Here is a 13,030-nt window from a genome sequence, read left to right as displayed (position 1 = left end):
GGTAAGCCAATAGATACAAAATTGGCTCAAAGGATGCTGTCAGAGGGTAAACATGGAGGGTTGTTTTTCAGATTGAACGTGTGCCGTGGTGTGTCATAGGGATTGGTTTATAGGTGAAAATATTGGCAAATTGGAGAACTTTAGATTCAGGTTCAGGTGAATTTATTACTATATATACCAGGGTGTAATGACATTTCTTGTTAATGTGATGTTGAATGAATGAATGCCCCTGTCCCACTTAGGAAACCTGAACGGAAACCTCTGGAGACTTTGCGCCCCACCCAAGGTTTCCGTGCGGTTCCCAGAGGTTTTTGGCAGTCTCCCTACCTGCTTCCACTACCTGCAACTTCTGGCAACCACCTGCAACCTCCGGGATGATTTAATCTTGGACTGTGAAAGCCACTGCAGGCAAGCCTTGTCTAATGCCTCTGTTGTTGATTAGTGAAAATGTGGGAACTTTGACAAATGTCTATGAGCCCAGTCACCCATCTCCACAGTACAGACCTGTGCTTGGATTTGCAACTGTAAGCAAATTGATAGTGAAGAAAGCGAATGGTATGTTGGCATTCATAGCAAAAGGATTTGAGTATAGGAGCAGGAAGGTTCTCCTGCAGTTGCACAGGGTCTTGGTGAGACCACACCTGGAGTATTGCGTACAGTTTTGGTCTCCTAATCTGAGGAAAGACATTCTTGCCATAGAGGGAGTACAGAGAAGGTTCACCAGACTGATTCCTGGGATGTCAGGACTTTCATATGAAAAAAGACTGGATAGACTCGGCTTGTACTCGCTAGAATTTAGAAGATTGAGGGGTGATCTTATAGAAACTTACAAAATTCTTAAGGGGTTGGACAAGCTAGATGCAGGAAGATTGTTCCCGATGTTGAGGAAGTCCAGAACAAGTGGCCACAGTTTAAGGATAAGGGGGAAATCTTTTAGGACCGAGATGAGAAAAACATTTTTCACACGGAGAGTGGAGAATCTCTGGAATTCTCTGCCACAGAAGGTAGTTGAGGCCAGTTCATTGGCTATACTTAAGAGGGGGTTAGATGTGGCCCTTGTGGCTAAAGGTATCGGGGGGTATGGAGAGAAGGCAGGTACAGGATACTGAGTTGGATGATCAGCCATGATCATATTGAAGGGCCGAATGGCCTACTCCTGCACCTATTTTCTATGTTTCTATGTTAATTGTCCTGCTCTATACAGATCAGTGACTTAACCCTTAAGGAAAGCAGCTCAAAAGGATTTTCCATGGGAATTTCCCTTTTGGACCTGGAAGAGATTGTTCTGAGAGTCAACTGCAGGACTCGCTGGAGATGAGGGCTTTTGATGTTCATGGATGTTGTGGAGGGTTTCCGATCAGACTCTATGAAATATGCAGTGCTCTATTTGGGTAGGAGCATGATGTCAGCCTTGGGGAATGTCTGTCTATAAAAGGATCTCAGCCTCAATTGTTTCCAAGGCACAACTATGTAACAACTCATTCAATGATAACATTAACCTACTGAAGTGTTTAACCAGCCACGTGCATGGGCTATTCAAACAGGGAAGTTTGTCAAGGAAGAATGGTTATTGTTTCAATATCATTATTACTCTCAGGCTCAGCCATAGTTAGAAACTCAGGAAAGGTAATTATTAATTGTGACGGCATTCAAGAGAAGCTATTATTAATTGGGGAAACTGAATGCAAAAGAAGGGATTTTGTGGCATAATTGTAGAGACCAGAGCACTGGCTGAAATCAAGGGTGAAACTTCACATTGAACTGCAGGCCAGGTGTAGGCCATTCGATCAGCTTGTAGTTGTGTCCCGCATGAGCCTGCTCCTCCACCCCAATGCCATACCCTTCCTTTCTCTCTCTCCTGCACATGTTCAGTCCATCTACATTCATCCCCCTCCAAACCCTTTTTGCACGTTGTCCAATCCCACGTGGTATCCAAAAATACTCATAACACTGGTAGCAAAACCCACCTTTCTGCCTTCAACCATCACATCCGGAGATCTATAGAAGTAACCATCAGTTCCCACCCCCCACCCCAGTGATAGTTCTGGCGCTCAGTGACATTGCACAAAGACATAGTAGAAGCTTACAGCGTGTGAGCATGCAGGGAGGGGTGGGAGAACGGTGGGCTCCCTGTGGATGTGGAGTGAGGAGGGGCAAGCTTTGGGGTGGTGGGGGGCTGTGGAGATGCAGCGAGGATGGGGCCACTGATGGAGTGGAGAGGTGGGGTCACGGTGGGGGTGGAAGGAAGGTGGGGGGAGGAACTGTGGGTGTGGGGGGTGCAATCACGTGTGAGTGGCGGGTGGGTTTGGGGAGTATGAGGGGGTGCTGGCAATGGGGGGGGGGGGGGGGGGGAATGACAGTGCCATGTGTGTGGGTAAACTGGGTCTGAGTTGCCGGTAGTTGGGAAGGAGGGGGTGGGCTAAATGCAGGGGGATATCCGAGTGGCAAGCGCCAGGGAGCGTGAAGAGGGGACGGGTATCAGTGGGGTGGGGGGCTGCCAGCAGAGGCGACTGTGTATGGGTCAACCGGGAGAGGGGTCAGTGGACGGAGGGGTCCCGGAGGGGCTTGATGTAAGGGGGGGTGGTGCTGGTAGTTGAGGAGGGGGTGCAGCTTCACCAGAGGCGGCGAATATGGTCCCAGCGGGCGTTTCTCTCTCATTCCCACATGGCTCTGATCTTCGGGTCGGCTTCAATCGGACTGACTCCCGTTTGATTCTCGGACAGGTTTCATGAAGTCTCTTGCCCGGCGCTGAGTTTGACACGCCGACTGACCCACGGCTCAGCAACTGTTGACCAGAAAGATTAAAAAACGCTGCAAGCTCCCCAGAGAATAAACATGAGGTGAGTATCCTGAACAAAACCTTTCTGACGTTGATGAATAAAAGGGAAATAAATGTATTAAGAAAGCTGCCTGAGATTCAAAAGGGCGGGATCAAAACCCAGACCCGAGATGGGTGCTGCCAGCACCTCTACTTTGTCCATGGAGTTTATGCCCTGACCCGGACTTCCCTGGGAATGCTGTGTGGAAAACCCATCCTGCTGAAGGCGCTGCCGTGGGCTTGGTTTACAGATACAGCGTGTAAACGGGCCCATCGAAGCCGTGCCCACCAGCGATCCCCGCACACTAACATTAGCCTACACACCAGGGACAATTCACAATTTTTACCGAAGCCAATTAACCTGTACGTCTTTGGACGGTGGGTGGCAACCGGAGCACCCGGGAAAAACCCCCTGGCAGGATTCAGGGAGAACGTACGAACTCCGTACAGACAACACCCGTCGTCAGGATCGAACCAGGGTCTCTGGCGCTGTAAGGCAGCAACTCTGCTTGTGGAGTTGGGCGTTTCAATGCCAGCATGTGGAGATGGGGGCTCTGCCAGAGCCCAGCCTGTGAATAGGGAGCAGAAGAACAGACAGCAAAACCATGTCGTCTCTGGGTGCCCCATTTACCACCCACCAAATGGAGCTCAGGGCCTGGCAGACATTAATGCAGAGACGACAACCTGGCTGCTCAGCACCCGGCTTGAGATCTAACTATTCCTTTGGTTTATGTTTCATTTGCAAGAAGAAGAAGAAGAAGAACTCTCCCGCTGCGTCAACGAGCAGAGGGAATTCCACGAGTTTTAGCCGGCCGGTGATATGTTTTCAGAGATGGGACAATGCCCCTAAGACCATTGTTTACAGCCCCGGAAGCTCACGCCCCTTTGCTGCTCCCAACTACTGCCTTCCACTCCTCGCCCAGTGTGGACCAAGCACCGGGAGAGGAGGTGTACTGTGACAGTGAAGGGGGGGGGAGTATTAAGGACTGAGCTTAAAAACCCGCATGGGTTTTCTCCGGGTGCTCCGGTTTTCAGCTACATTCCAAAGACATGCAGCTTTGTAGGTTAATTGGCTTCTGTAAATTGTCCCTAGTGTGAAGGATAGAACTGGTGTACAGGTAATCTTTGGTCGATGTGGTCTCGGTGGGCCGAATAGCTTGTTTCCATGCTGTTTCTAAAATAAAAATCTTAAATACTGTACACTATTCCCTCCACATGGCACGTCTTGCACCAGTACCCCAAGACACCTCCCCCCCCCCCCCATTCCAGGAACTATCTGATGTTCTCCCACTTTGCCCTTGGTGGGGTAAACTGTATTCCCACACCCATCCCGACCCCTTGGACCAGGGATGGGGAACCTGCGGCCTTAAGGCCATTAAGTGCGGCCTTTTGAATTAATCCAAACTTTGTAGAACAACTCCTTTTTTTTATTAATATGTTTTTGTTCGTCTTTTATTATTTTTATTTTAATCTTAAAATGAACGTATTTAAAATACCAAAGAGTAAAAGAAGATTTAACAAAATGTTTTCATTTGCTTGGTTAGTACATCGTAGTTAGATTTTTACAAAATAATGTACATTTTGAAGTCTATCTAATTGAAATTTCTTGGATGCGGCCTTATTAGATTACAGCTATTAGATGCAGCATCCCACCATGAAAAGGTTCCCCACTCCTGCCTTGGACCATTCACCGCACTGTTTTTGCCGTCTCACGGTGCAAAGCTGCTCGAACGCGCCCGCTATTTTTTCCCTGGAAATTTGTTGGATGCCGTGAAGCTTTTCTCTACTCGTGGAGCTAACACGTGCCCTTGCTTATTCCCCAGGTGCCGGTTAATGCAACTGTTCAGCTTGCTGCTGCTGGTCGAGGCTGCCCTAGCGGTGAGTAAACCAAGTGCTGTACAATCCTAGTCGATGCATTGCCCAGGCCTGGAGTGCACTTGAAAATTCCGAATGTCACTTCAGAGAATAAAGCACTGGGAATTAAAATGCTCCCCATCCCCTAGTCGGTACAAACGCTCCCTCGGCGCTGCCCTTCTTCCAGTCGGTACAGACACTTCCTCCGCCCCTCCCCTACTCAAAAGGTCACAGGTGATAGGAGTAGAATCAGGCCATTCGGCCCATCAAGTATACTCCGCCACTCAATATTGACTGAGCTATCTTTCCCTCATAACCCCGTTCTCCTGCTTTACCCCCAACAACCTCTGACACCTGTACTAATCGAGAATCTATCTATCTCTGACTTAAAAATATCCACTGACTTGGCCTCCACAGCCTTTTGTGGCAAAGAATTCCACACCCTCTGACTAACTAAATTTCTCCTCATCTCCTTCCAAAAAGAACGTCCTTTAATTGTGAGCTATAACCTCTAGTCTGAGACTCTCCCGCTAGTGGAAACATCTCTCCACATCCACTCTATCCAAGCCTTTCACTATTCTGTATGTTTCAATGAGATCCCCCCCCCCCCCCCCTCCCCCCCCAATCTCCTAAACTCCAGCAAATATAAGCCCAGTGTTGAGAAATGCTCATCGTAGGTTAACCTACTCCTGGGAATATTCTTGTAAATCTCCTCTGGACCCTCTCCAGAGCCAGCACATCCTTCCTCAGATATGGTGCCCAAAATTGGTCATAATATTCCAAATGTGGCCTTACCAGCACCTTATAGAGCCTCAGCATTACATCCTTGATTTTTGTTGACAAGCCCTCTTGAAATAAAGTTTGCTTTAATCGAGTTTGCTTTCTTTACTACCGATTGGACTAGCAGATGAGCTTTTTGGGAATCCTGCACCAGCAGTCCCAAGCCCCTTTGCACATCTGATTTCTGGATTCTCTCCCAATTTAGAAAATAATCCTCACCTTTATTCCTACCACCAAAATTGCATGACTCCACACTTTGCTACACTATATTCCATCTGCAACTTCTCTGTCCACTCTCCCAACCTGTCCCAATTCCTTCTGCAGTGTCTCTGCTTTCTCTCCACTACCTGCCCTTCCACCTATTTTTGTATCATCCGCAAACTTGGCCATAAAGCCTTCAATCCCCTCGTTCAAGTCGTTCCGGAACATTTGTCAGGAAACCTAATTTGTCAAGCCATACCTTCAATTCCCCCCCCCCCATGCTGCTCCCTTCGACCCCCCCCCCCCCCCCCCCCTGGTCGGTACGGGCGCTCCCCTGATGCTACCATATCTCTTTTCGTTGGCTTGGGCATTCCCTCGGCGCTGGTCCCTCTCCCGCCGGCTCAGTGCCGGCTCCATAGATAATATTGGTTAACAGATGATGCTCTTTGATTTATGATGAGTGTTAGCTGTGAAATGGGGCCGGGGCCTGGGATTTCCTCAACTTATCTCTTTCCCGGTTTAAAATGACATGGAGTGGAGGAATGGGCCATGGGTTCCCTTCAAAATAGCGACGAGAGAAATTTTGCGAGGTAGCTCCGACAGCGGGCCACCCGGGACTGCAGGAGGAGATGCCTGGAGACCGCTCTGCACCAGACAGTGACCTTCACTCATTCCCTTCCTGTGGGAACGCTAGCTGCTCCCACCTGCCTTCCTATTTCCGTGCATTGAACTGGCTGAGTGCGTCTGGAAAAATACTTAGTGGTCAGTGCACGGACGTTTCCTGTTTACGTAAGCGGCACTTCCCGTCGTCGGCGTACCTGGACCCTACCCTATGGGGTGAGCTGGTCACAGTCGCCCCAGCAGAGTAGTGCACGAATACCCCAGTGATTCCCTTGTCTCTGGGGTAAACCGTGTTAATTCCTTTCTCAGTCATATTTGTCCGAAATTTCAGTCCCAGCTGCTCTTGTTGGGGTTGAACATGGAATTCAAGCTAACACTCTGTGTGGTACTGAGGGAGCACAATATTGCCATAGGTACTCTCATTGGATGACATCTTAATGGGTGCTTCACTATGCCCTTGGATTGATGTGTGGAAGCCTATAATGATGTAGACTATAACAATGCCCTCGGGGAGAGGTAGGGAAGCAGAGGAATTTGTTCTACTGTCCGGGTTAATATTTGTCCCACCATTTAGAATCTCTAACGATCAAAATATCTGGTCATTATCGTATTCCTACCTGTTGGATCTCACCCTCAATGTACACGCTGTGCTTTATAATGTCACCTGATTTTAGACATTAAGAAGGACATTAGGTACACAAAAATGCTGGAGAAACTCAGCGGGTGCAGCAGCATCTATGGAGCGAAGGAAATAGGCAACGTTTCGGGCCGAAACCCTTCTTCAGGCTGATGGGGGGGTGGCGGGGAGAAGAAAGGAAAAAGGAGGAGGAGGAGGCTGAGGGATGGGAGGAGACAGCCCGAGGGCTGGGGAAAGGGAGGAGACAGCAAGGGCTAACAAAATTGGGAGAATTCAATGTTCATGCCCGCAGGATGCAGACTCCCCAAGCGGAATATGAGGTGCTGTTCCTCCAATTTCCGGTGTTGCTCACTCTGGCCATGGAGGAGACCCAGGACAGAGAGGTCGGATGGGGAATGGGAGGGGGAGTTGAAGTGCTGAGCCACCGGGAGGTCAGGTAGGTTCTTGCGGACCGAGCGGAGGTGTTCGGCGAAACAATCGCCCAGCCTCCGCTTAGTCTCACCGATATAGATCAGCTGACATCTAGAGCAGTGGATGCAGTAGATGAGGTTGGAGGAGATGCAGGTGAACCTCTGTCGCACCTGGAACGACTGCTTGGGTCCTTGAACGGTGTCGAGGGGGGAGGTAAAGGGACAAGTGTTGCATCTCTTGCGGTTGCAATGGAAAGTGCCCGGGGAGGGGGTGGTACGAGAGGGAAGGGAAGAATTGACAAGGGAGTTATGGAGGGAGCGGTCTTTGTGGAAGGCAGACATGGGGGCAGATGGGAAGATGTGGCGAGTGGTGGGGTCACGTTGGAGGTGGCGAAACTGACGGAGGATTACTTGTTGTATGTGACGACTGGTGGGATGAAAGGTGAGGACTAGGGGGACTCTGCCCTTGTTGCGGGTGGGGGGAGATGGGGAGAGAGAGCGCAGTGTTGCGGGGTATGGAAGAGACCCTGGTGCGAAACCTCATCTATGGTGGAGGAGGGGAACCCCCGTTCCCTGAAGAATGAGGACATTTCAGATGCTCTGGTGTGGAACGCCTCATCCTGGGAGCAGATGCGGCGTAGACGGAGGAATTAAGAAGGACCTTGTTGGTTTTGGGAACAACTCTAGATGCCATGACTATTCAAATCCTTTCCAGTTAAATGTCAGGGGATCGCTGCCTCTCTGGGAGATGATGGCCGTATCTGTAATGTTCATCATTAATGTGTTCAGTAAAAGAGTCATACAGCATTGAAACAGTCCCTTTGGCCCAACTTGGTCGCGCCGACCAATATGTCCCATCTACACTAATCCCACCTGCCTGCATTTGCCTCATATCCCTTTAAACCTGTACCTGTCTAAATGTCTCCTAAACCTGCCTCAGCTACCTCCTCTGGCCACTCGTTCCATACACCCACCACTGGTTCTACAGAAGAGTTACCCCTCAAATTCCTATTAAATCTTCCCGCCCTCCCCCCAACCCCTCACTTTATACCTATGTCCCCTAGTTCTGTGTCTACCCGCTCTATTCCTCTCATGATATTTTACACAACTCATTTATATTTATTCTCTTGAGCATAGTGCCATCCTCTTCCTATGTATCTCCATTTTAAATTACGTCCCATTGGTCAGGAGACCAGTGAGGACTGTGTGTGGGGCAGGTAGTCATGAGTTGAAACCACCAGCACTGCACCTTTTAGAGTTGATAATGGCAACCTGAGGCAGGCGGGTGGACTGTAGCAGAGAATGGCAGCGATAACCATACTTGCAGTCAAACTGAGGGCACAGTAACATTTTACTATCCATCTCCAAGTGAAAATAATCCTATTGATGGAGTCCCAGGCTATATCTGGTCTGGGTCCCAGGCCATTTCTGGTCCTTGCTTGTTTGGTAGCTGAAGGGCTGCTACCTGGTGTAAATGAGCAGTTTTGAGGTTAGCAATAGCCACAAGTGCATATCAGAAAATCGACGGCAACAGTCACACCCAAGTCGATATGCTTGGCCAAGGAGGAGAGGCAAACTGACTCATTAATAGGCAAGGACATATTTGTAGTCAAGGCCCTTTGTCAGAGCTTGATACTTGATTGGACCAAAGATACAAAAAAAACCTCCTAACAGGCTAATCAGGTGCTGGAACTAGCGATTGCAGGTTACACACTCATATAGTAGTAAAACATATATTGCATGTTGGCTTAAAACTTATGAATAAATCTCTGGTATTCCTTTCTGGGGGGATATCATTCAAGTAAGTTGGCAAAATCCTCTGGCAGAATAGACGGAATAGATGCTCAACACAGGGCAAGGTTATCAGCATCGAGGCTCAGACTGCTGTCATCACACTTCATTGGAGGAACCACATCACCCACTGCTTCTCCAAGTGGAGAGGGAACACCCGGGTAGGCACTGAGCACCCCTTGTATTCCAAAGGGCAGCATCTGGAGAACGTGCAAATGGGTAAAGGAGCTAAAAAAACTTGCAAACAACCCACCCGTTTGTCCCTTCGGGCATTCTGGCCCCAATGTTAGAGGAGTCGGCAGCACTCGCTTTGGCTTTGTCAGAACCTTGGAAGTAACAATTAATCTTTCATCCCAAGGGAATGCCCAAGAATAATTCGCGTTATGTTAAAGATATCAAACCTTTGTCAGACCACAAATGGAGCATTGTACACTGTTCCGGTCTCCACTGTACGGAAAAGGATGTGGAGGAACAAGCGAAAATACCAGAGTTCACAGGACTGACACTAATTGCATAGATACATACAACTCTCGGGAAACGAGGCAGAGAGATGTCTGGAGAGCGATTTAGAATCTTAAGGCTCTGTAGGGGAAATGCTTCCATGTGTGGGGAAGGCCAGAAACATCCATCAGTGTTTGAGTGATACTGATAAATCTGAACATGAATCTTGGAGAAAGCTCTTTATCTGGAGAACATGGGAACTCCTTCCATCGGGAGGTGAGGAGCAGTGATGGGCTGAATGGGAAGCTGGACCCATCTCACGGGAGAGAAGGTGATGGGGGAGAAGCATGGAGGGGGCTACATGGAGCAGGATTACCAGTCTGGAGCAGAGGTTCAGTGAGGAGTGCAGAAGGGCATGATAGGAGTCTAAACAATGACGTGTTAGTCTGTTGAAACTGCAGCGCAGGATTGATTGTACATGTTTAAACAGTTTACAATAGACAGAACTATGTGACTGTACACTAGATTATCAAAGGTCTGAAGTACAATGCGTTTAGTCATGAATGGTGGGCAGTTTTGCCAAGAGTACCCCATCCTGAGTGATGGGGGGAGGGCCCAGCATGTGGGTGCTGTAGATAAGGCTGAAGCAATGTTCAGCCATAAGTGTTCAATGGTGATCCATCTTGGCTTGCTACTGAGATCCCTAACATCACAGAATTCAGTCCCCCCGCCAATGTGCTGCACTCCACTGTATTTATATTATCGTTGACAACATTAGCGACGCAGTGGCGCTGGTTTCCGATGGGCACGGTAACAGACGCACCACACATCTCTGTCCTCCATGCAGCGGGCAAGCTCCTCTTTTGTCCCTACACATGCGTCTTTCATCAATGTCTTCAGCATCGTCTTGTTTGGCCGTCCCGGCTCACGGTTTCCATGTGTGGGTTCCTACAGCACAGCCCTGTTCGCTGGCATTTCTGGGGGCGGTGGCAGTGACCAGCGAGCCTCATCCTTCTCCACCTGATCTTCTCTGTCAGAGGAGGAATCCCCCCCCCCCCCCCCATTGGTGATGTGGCCCCTCCAACTGACATTTTGAACTTTTCTGAGCATTCGGGTGTAGGTACCATCGAGACACTTGGACAGTGCTCGAGTGAGAGTCCATGCCTCACACCCGTACAATAATGTGGTCTCTACAGTCGCATGGAAGAATCTCAGTTTGGGACCTTTAGACATCCAAAGTAGCAAGTCGGACTCATTCTAGATTTGTGCAAAGCAATTACCATCTGCAACAGGAAAAGGTTTAACCACGAAGATAAATGTCATAGCTGAGACCCATCATCCACAATCTGACGGGTATCAGGGGCTGTGGGGAGAAGGCAGGAGAGTGGGGTTGAGAGGGAAAGATAAATCGGGCATGATTGGCAGAAACAAGATCATGTCAAAGGCATGTACGTTGAATTCTCCCAGTTTTGCTAGCCCTTGCTGCCTCCTCCCCTTCCTTAACCCTCGAGCTGTCTCCTCCCATCCTCCCGTCCTCGGGCTCCTCCTCCTCCCTTTTTCCTTCCTTCTCCCCCCCACCCCCCATCAGTCTGAAGAAGGGTTTCGGCCCGAAAAGTCGCCTATTTCCTTCGCTCCATAGATGCTGCTGCACCCGCTGAGTTTCTCCAGCATTTTTGTGTACCTTCGATCTTCCAGCATCTGCAGTTCCTTCTTGAACACATGATTGGCAGAGTACTTGATGGACCGAATGGCCTAATTCTGCTCATATAACTTATGAACTTAGAGGTCACTGTCCAACAGATGCTTATTTGGGCCAATGACATAAATAGTGCAGAAACAAGATCATGTCAAAGGCAGCATATCCAGTGGTGAATGATTCTCGTACCTCCAAGCCTTTCCACTATCTGCAGGCCACAGTGTGGGGAAATGTTCAACATTTCCCTGCATCGGTGAAGCCCCAGCAACTCCAAGGAAGCTTGAACCATCCAGCACAAGCATCCCACTTGACTGAACATTTACTTTCTCCACCAGTATCTAGAGAGTGTGTGTTGCTGTAAAATGCACAACAGTTATGCCCCTGTCCCCACTTAGGAAACCTGAACGGAAACCTCTGGAGACTTTGCACCCCACCCAAGGTTCCCAGAGGTTGCAGGTAGTGGAAGCAGGCAGGGAGACTGACAAAAACCTCCGGGAACCCCATGGAAACCTTGGGTGGGGCGCAAAGTCTCCAGAGGTTTCCGTTCAGGTTTCCTAAGTGGGACAGGGGCATTACTTACAGAGACCACTACAAGGCATGGGGCACGGGTTCGCCATCACCTGCTAGTTCCTCTCCATTACACAACATCCTGACTTAGAAATATATAATCACCATGTATCTAAAGAGCATTTTGGAGCACTTTCACCAGAAGGATTACAGTAGTTCAGTGGGTCACAATTAGAGATGGATAATAAGTGCTGGCCTTGTCAGCAGTGCCAAATTCCAAAAGAGTGCAACAAATACAAGGGGTGGTAATGTAATGTTTCTGTGCTGTGAGCTTTCGCCAATTCAATGCAATTGTGTGTGAAAAATTGGACCCCATGCCACAGTCCTTGTCAATTCCTTGATGGATCTGTGAACTTTGTGAGGGAGTGCCTGGTTTAATGGTTCAGGATCAGTCTCATGATGGGGATTGGGCAACTGTGGTCAGATCATGAGCCTCGCTGTTCTGTCACTGGAACAGTGTCTCAGATTAGCGGCAGGGAAGCTCAGATCTCTAGATCAACTTTAATGCAGTTTACCTCTATAAACCATAATAGGGAGAGTTGTAGGCATGTTGTGAGAATGACACTTTATAGTGTGAAGCAATTTTGAGTGTAATTTGGAACTATTTTTACTAACTTGTTCTAGAGAGGAGACATTCATCCACTCAGTTATTTGGCAAACAATAGCTTGGGATTTCGACTTACTAAGCTCATTGTGAGTTCCATCATGTTACACTAAAATCAATCTTCATTGGACCAGGCTTGGAGCAGCTGAGTTCTAGTTCCCGTTTGCCTTGATTAGAGGGCCATTGGTGCCCACGTGCAGAAGATCATGCATTTGTCACATATTCCTGGTTTTATTCATCGTATTTAAATGTTCTTCAATGCAGTATATTTGACACAGTTTGTAAACTGAATCTGATCTGCTTTTTGCAGTCCAAGCTCTGCTTTCATGCATTCAATTAAGTTACCAGTCTTTTTCATCGAACTTTGAGAAATGTCCATAAAAAACTTCCCTGTTTACAATTTTAGTAACTTTCTCAAAAATTTAATTTGTTTCCATTAAGCATGACCTGCCCTTCCCAAACACATGTGGCCTTTCTAATTATCTCCCATGTTGTTAAGTACTCAGTCAATCTGTCTTTAATTATAGATCCCTATAACTTCACAGCACATGCCAGCCTCCCCGTCTATCAGTTCCTGCACGTTCTCTCTTTCCCTCTAGCTTTCTCTTTC

At 48.4% G+C, this 13,030-nt stretch overlaps 1 protein-coding gene across 1 annotated transcript in view; it reads left to right on the top strand.

Moving 5' to 3' along the window:
* The window catches only part of LOC129697813 (collagen alpha-6(IV) chain-like), a 166,334-nt gene that overhangs the window by 17,036 nt on the left and 136,268 nt on the right, over positions 1-13,030 (top strand). The window contains exons 2-3 of the mRNA XM_055636439.1: positions 2,724-2,840; positions 4,642-4,696. Of these exons, the coding sequence (XP_055492414.1) occupies positions 2,836-2,840; positions 4,642-4,696 (60 nt within the window). The 5' untranslated portion in view covers positions 2,724-2,835. The remainder of the gene's footprint in view (positions 1-2,723; positions 2,841-4,641; positions 4,697-13,030) is intronic.

This window comes from Leucoraja erinacea, chromosome 6, assembly GCF_028641065.1.
Source record: "Leucoraja erinacea ecotype New England chromosome 6, Leri_hhj_1, whole genome shotgun sequence".
Lineage (NCBI taxonomy): Eukaryota > Metazoa > Chordata > Chondrichthyes > Rajiformes > Rajidae > Leucoraja > Leucoraja erinaceus.
Note: the sequence above shows the minus strand (reverse complement) of the source record. Positions and strands in the feature narration are given on the sequence as shown.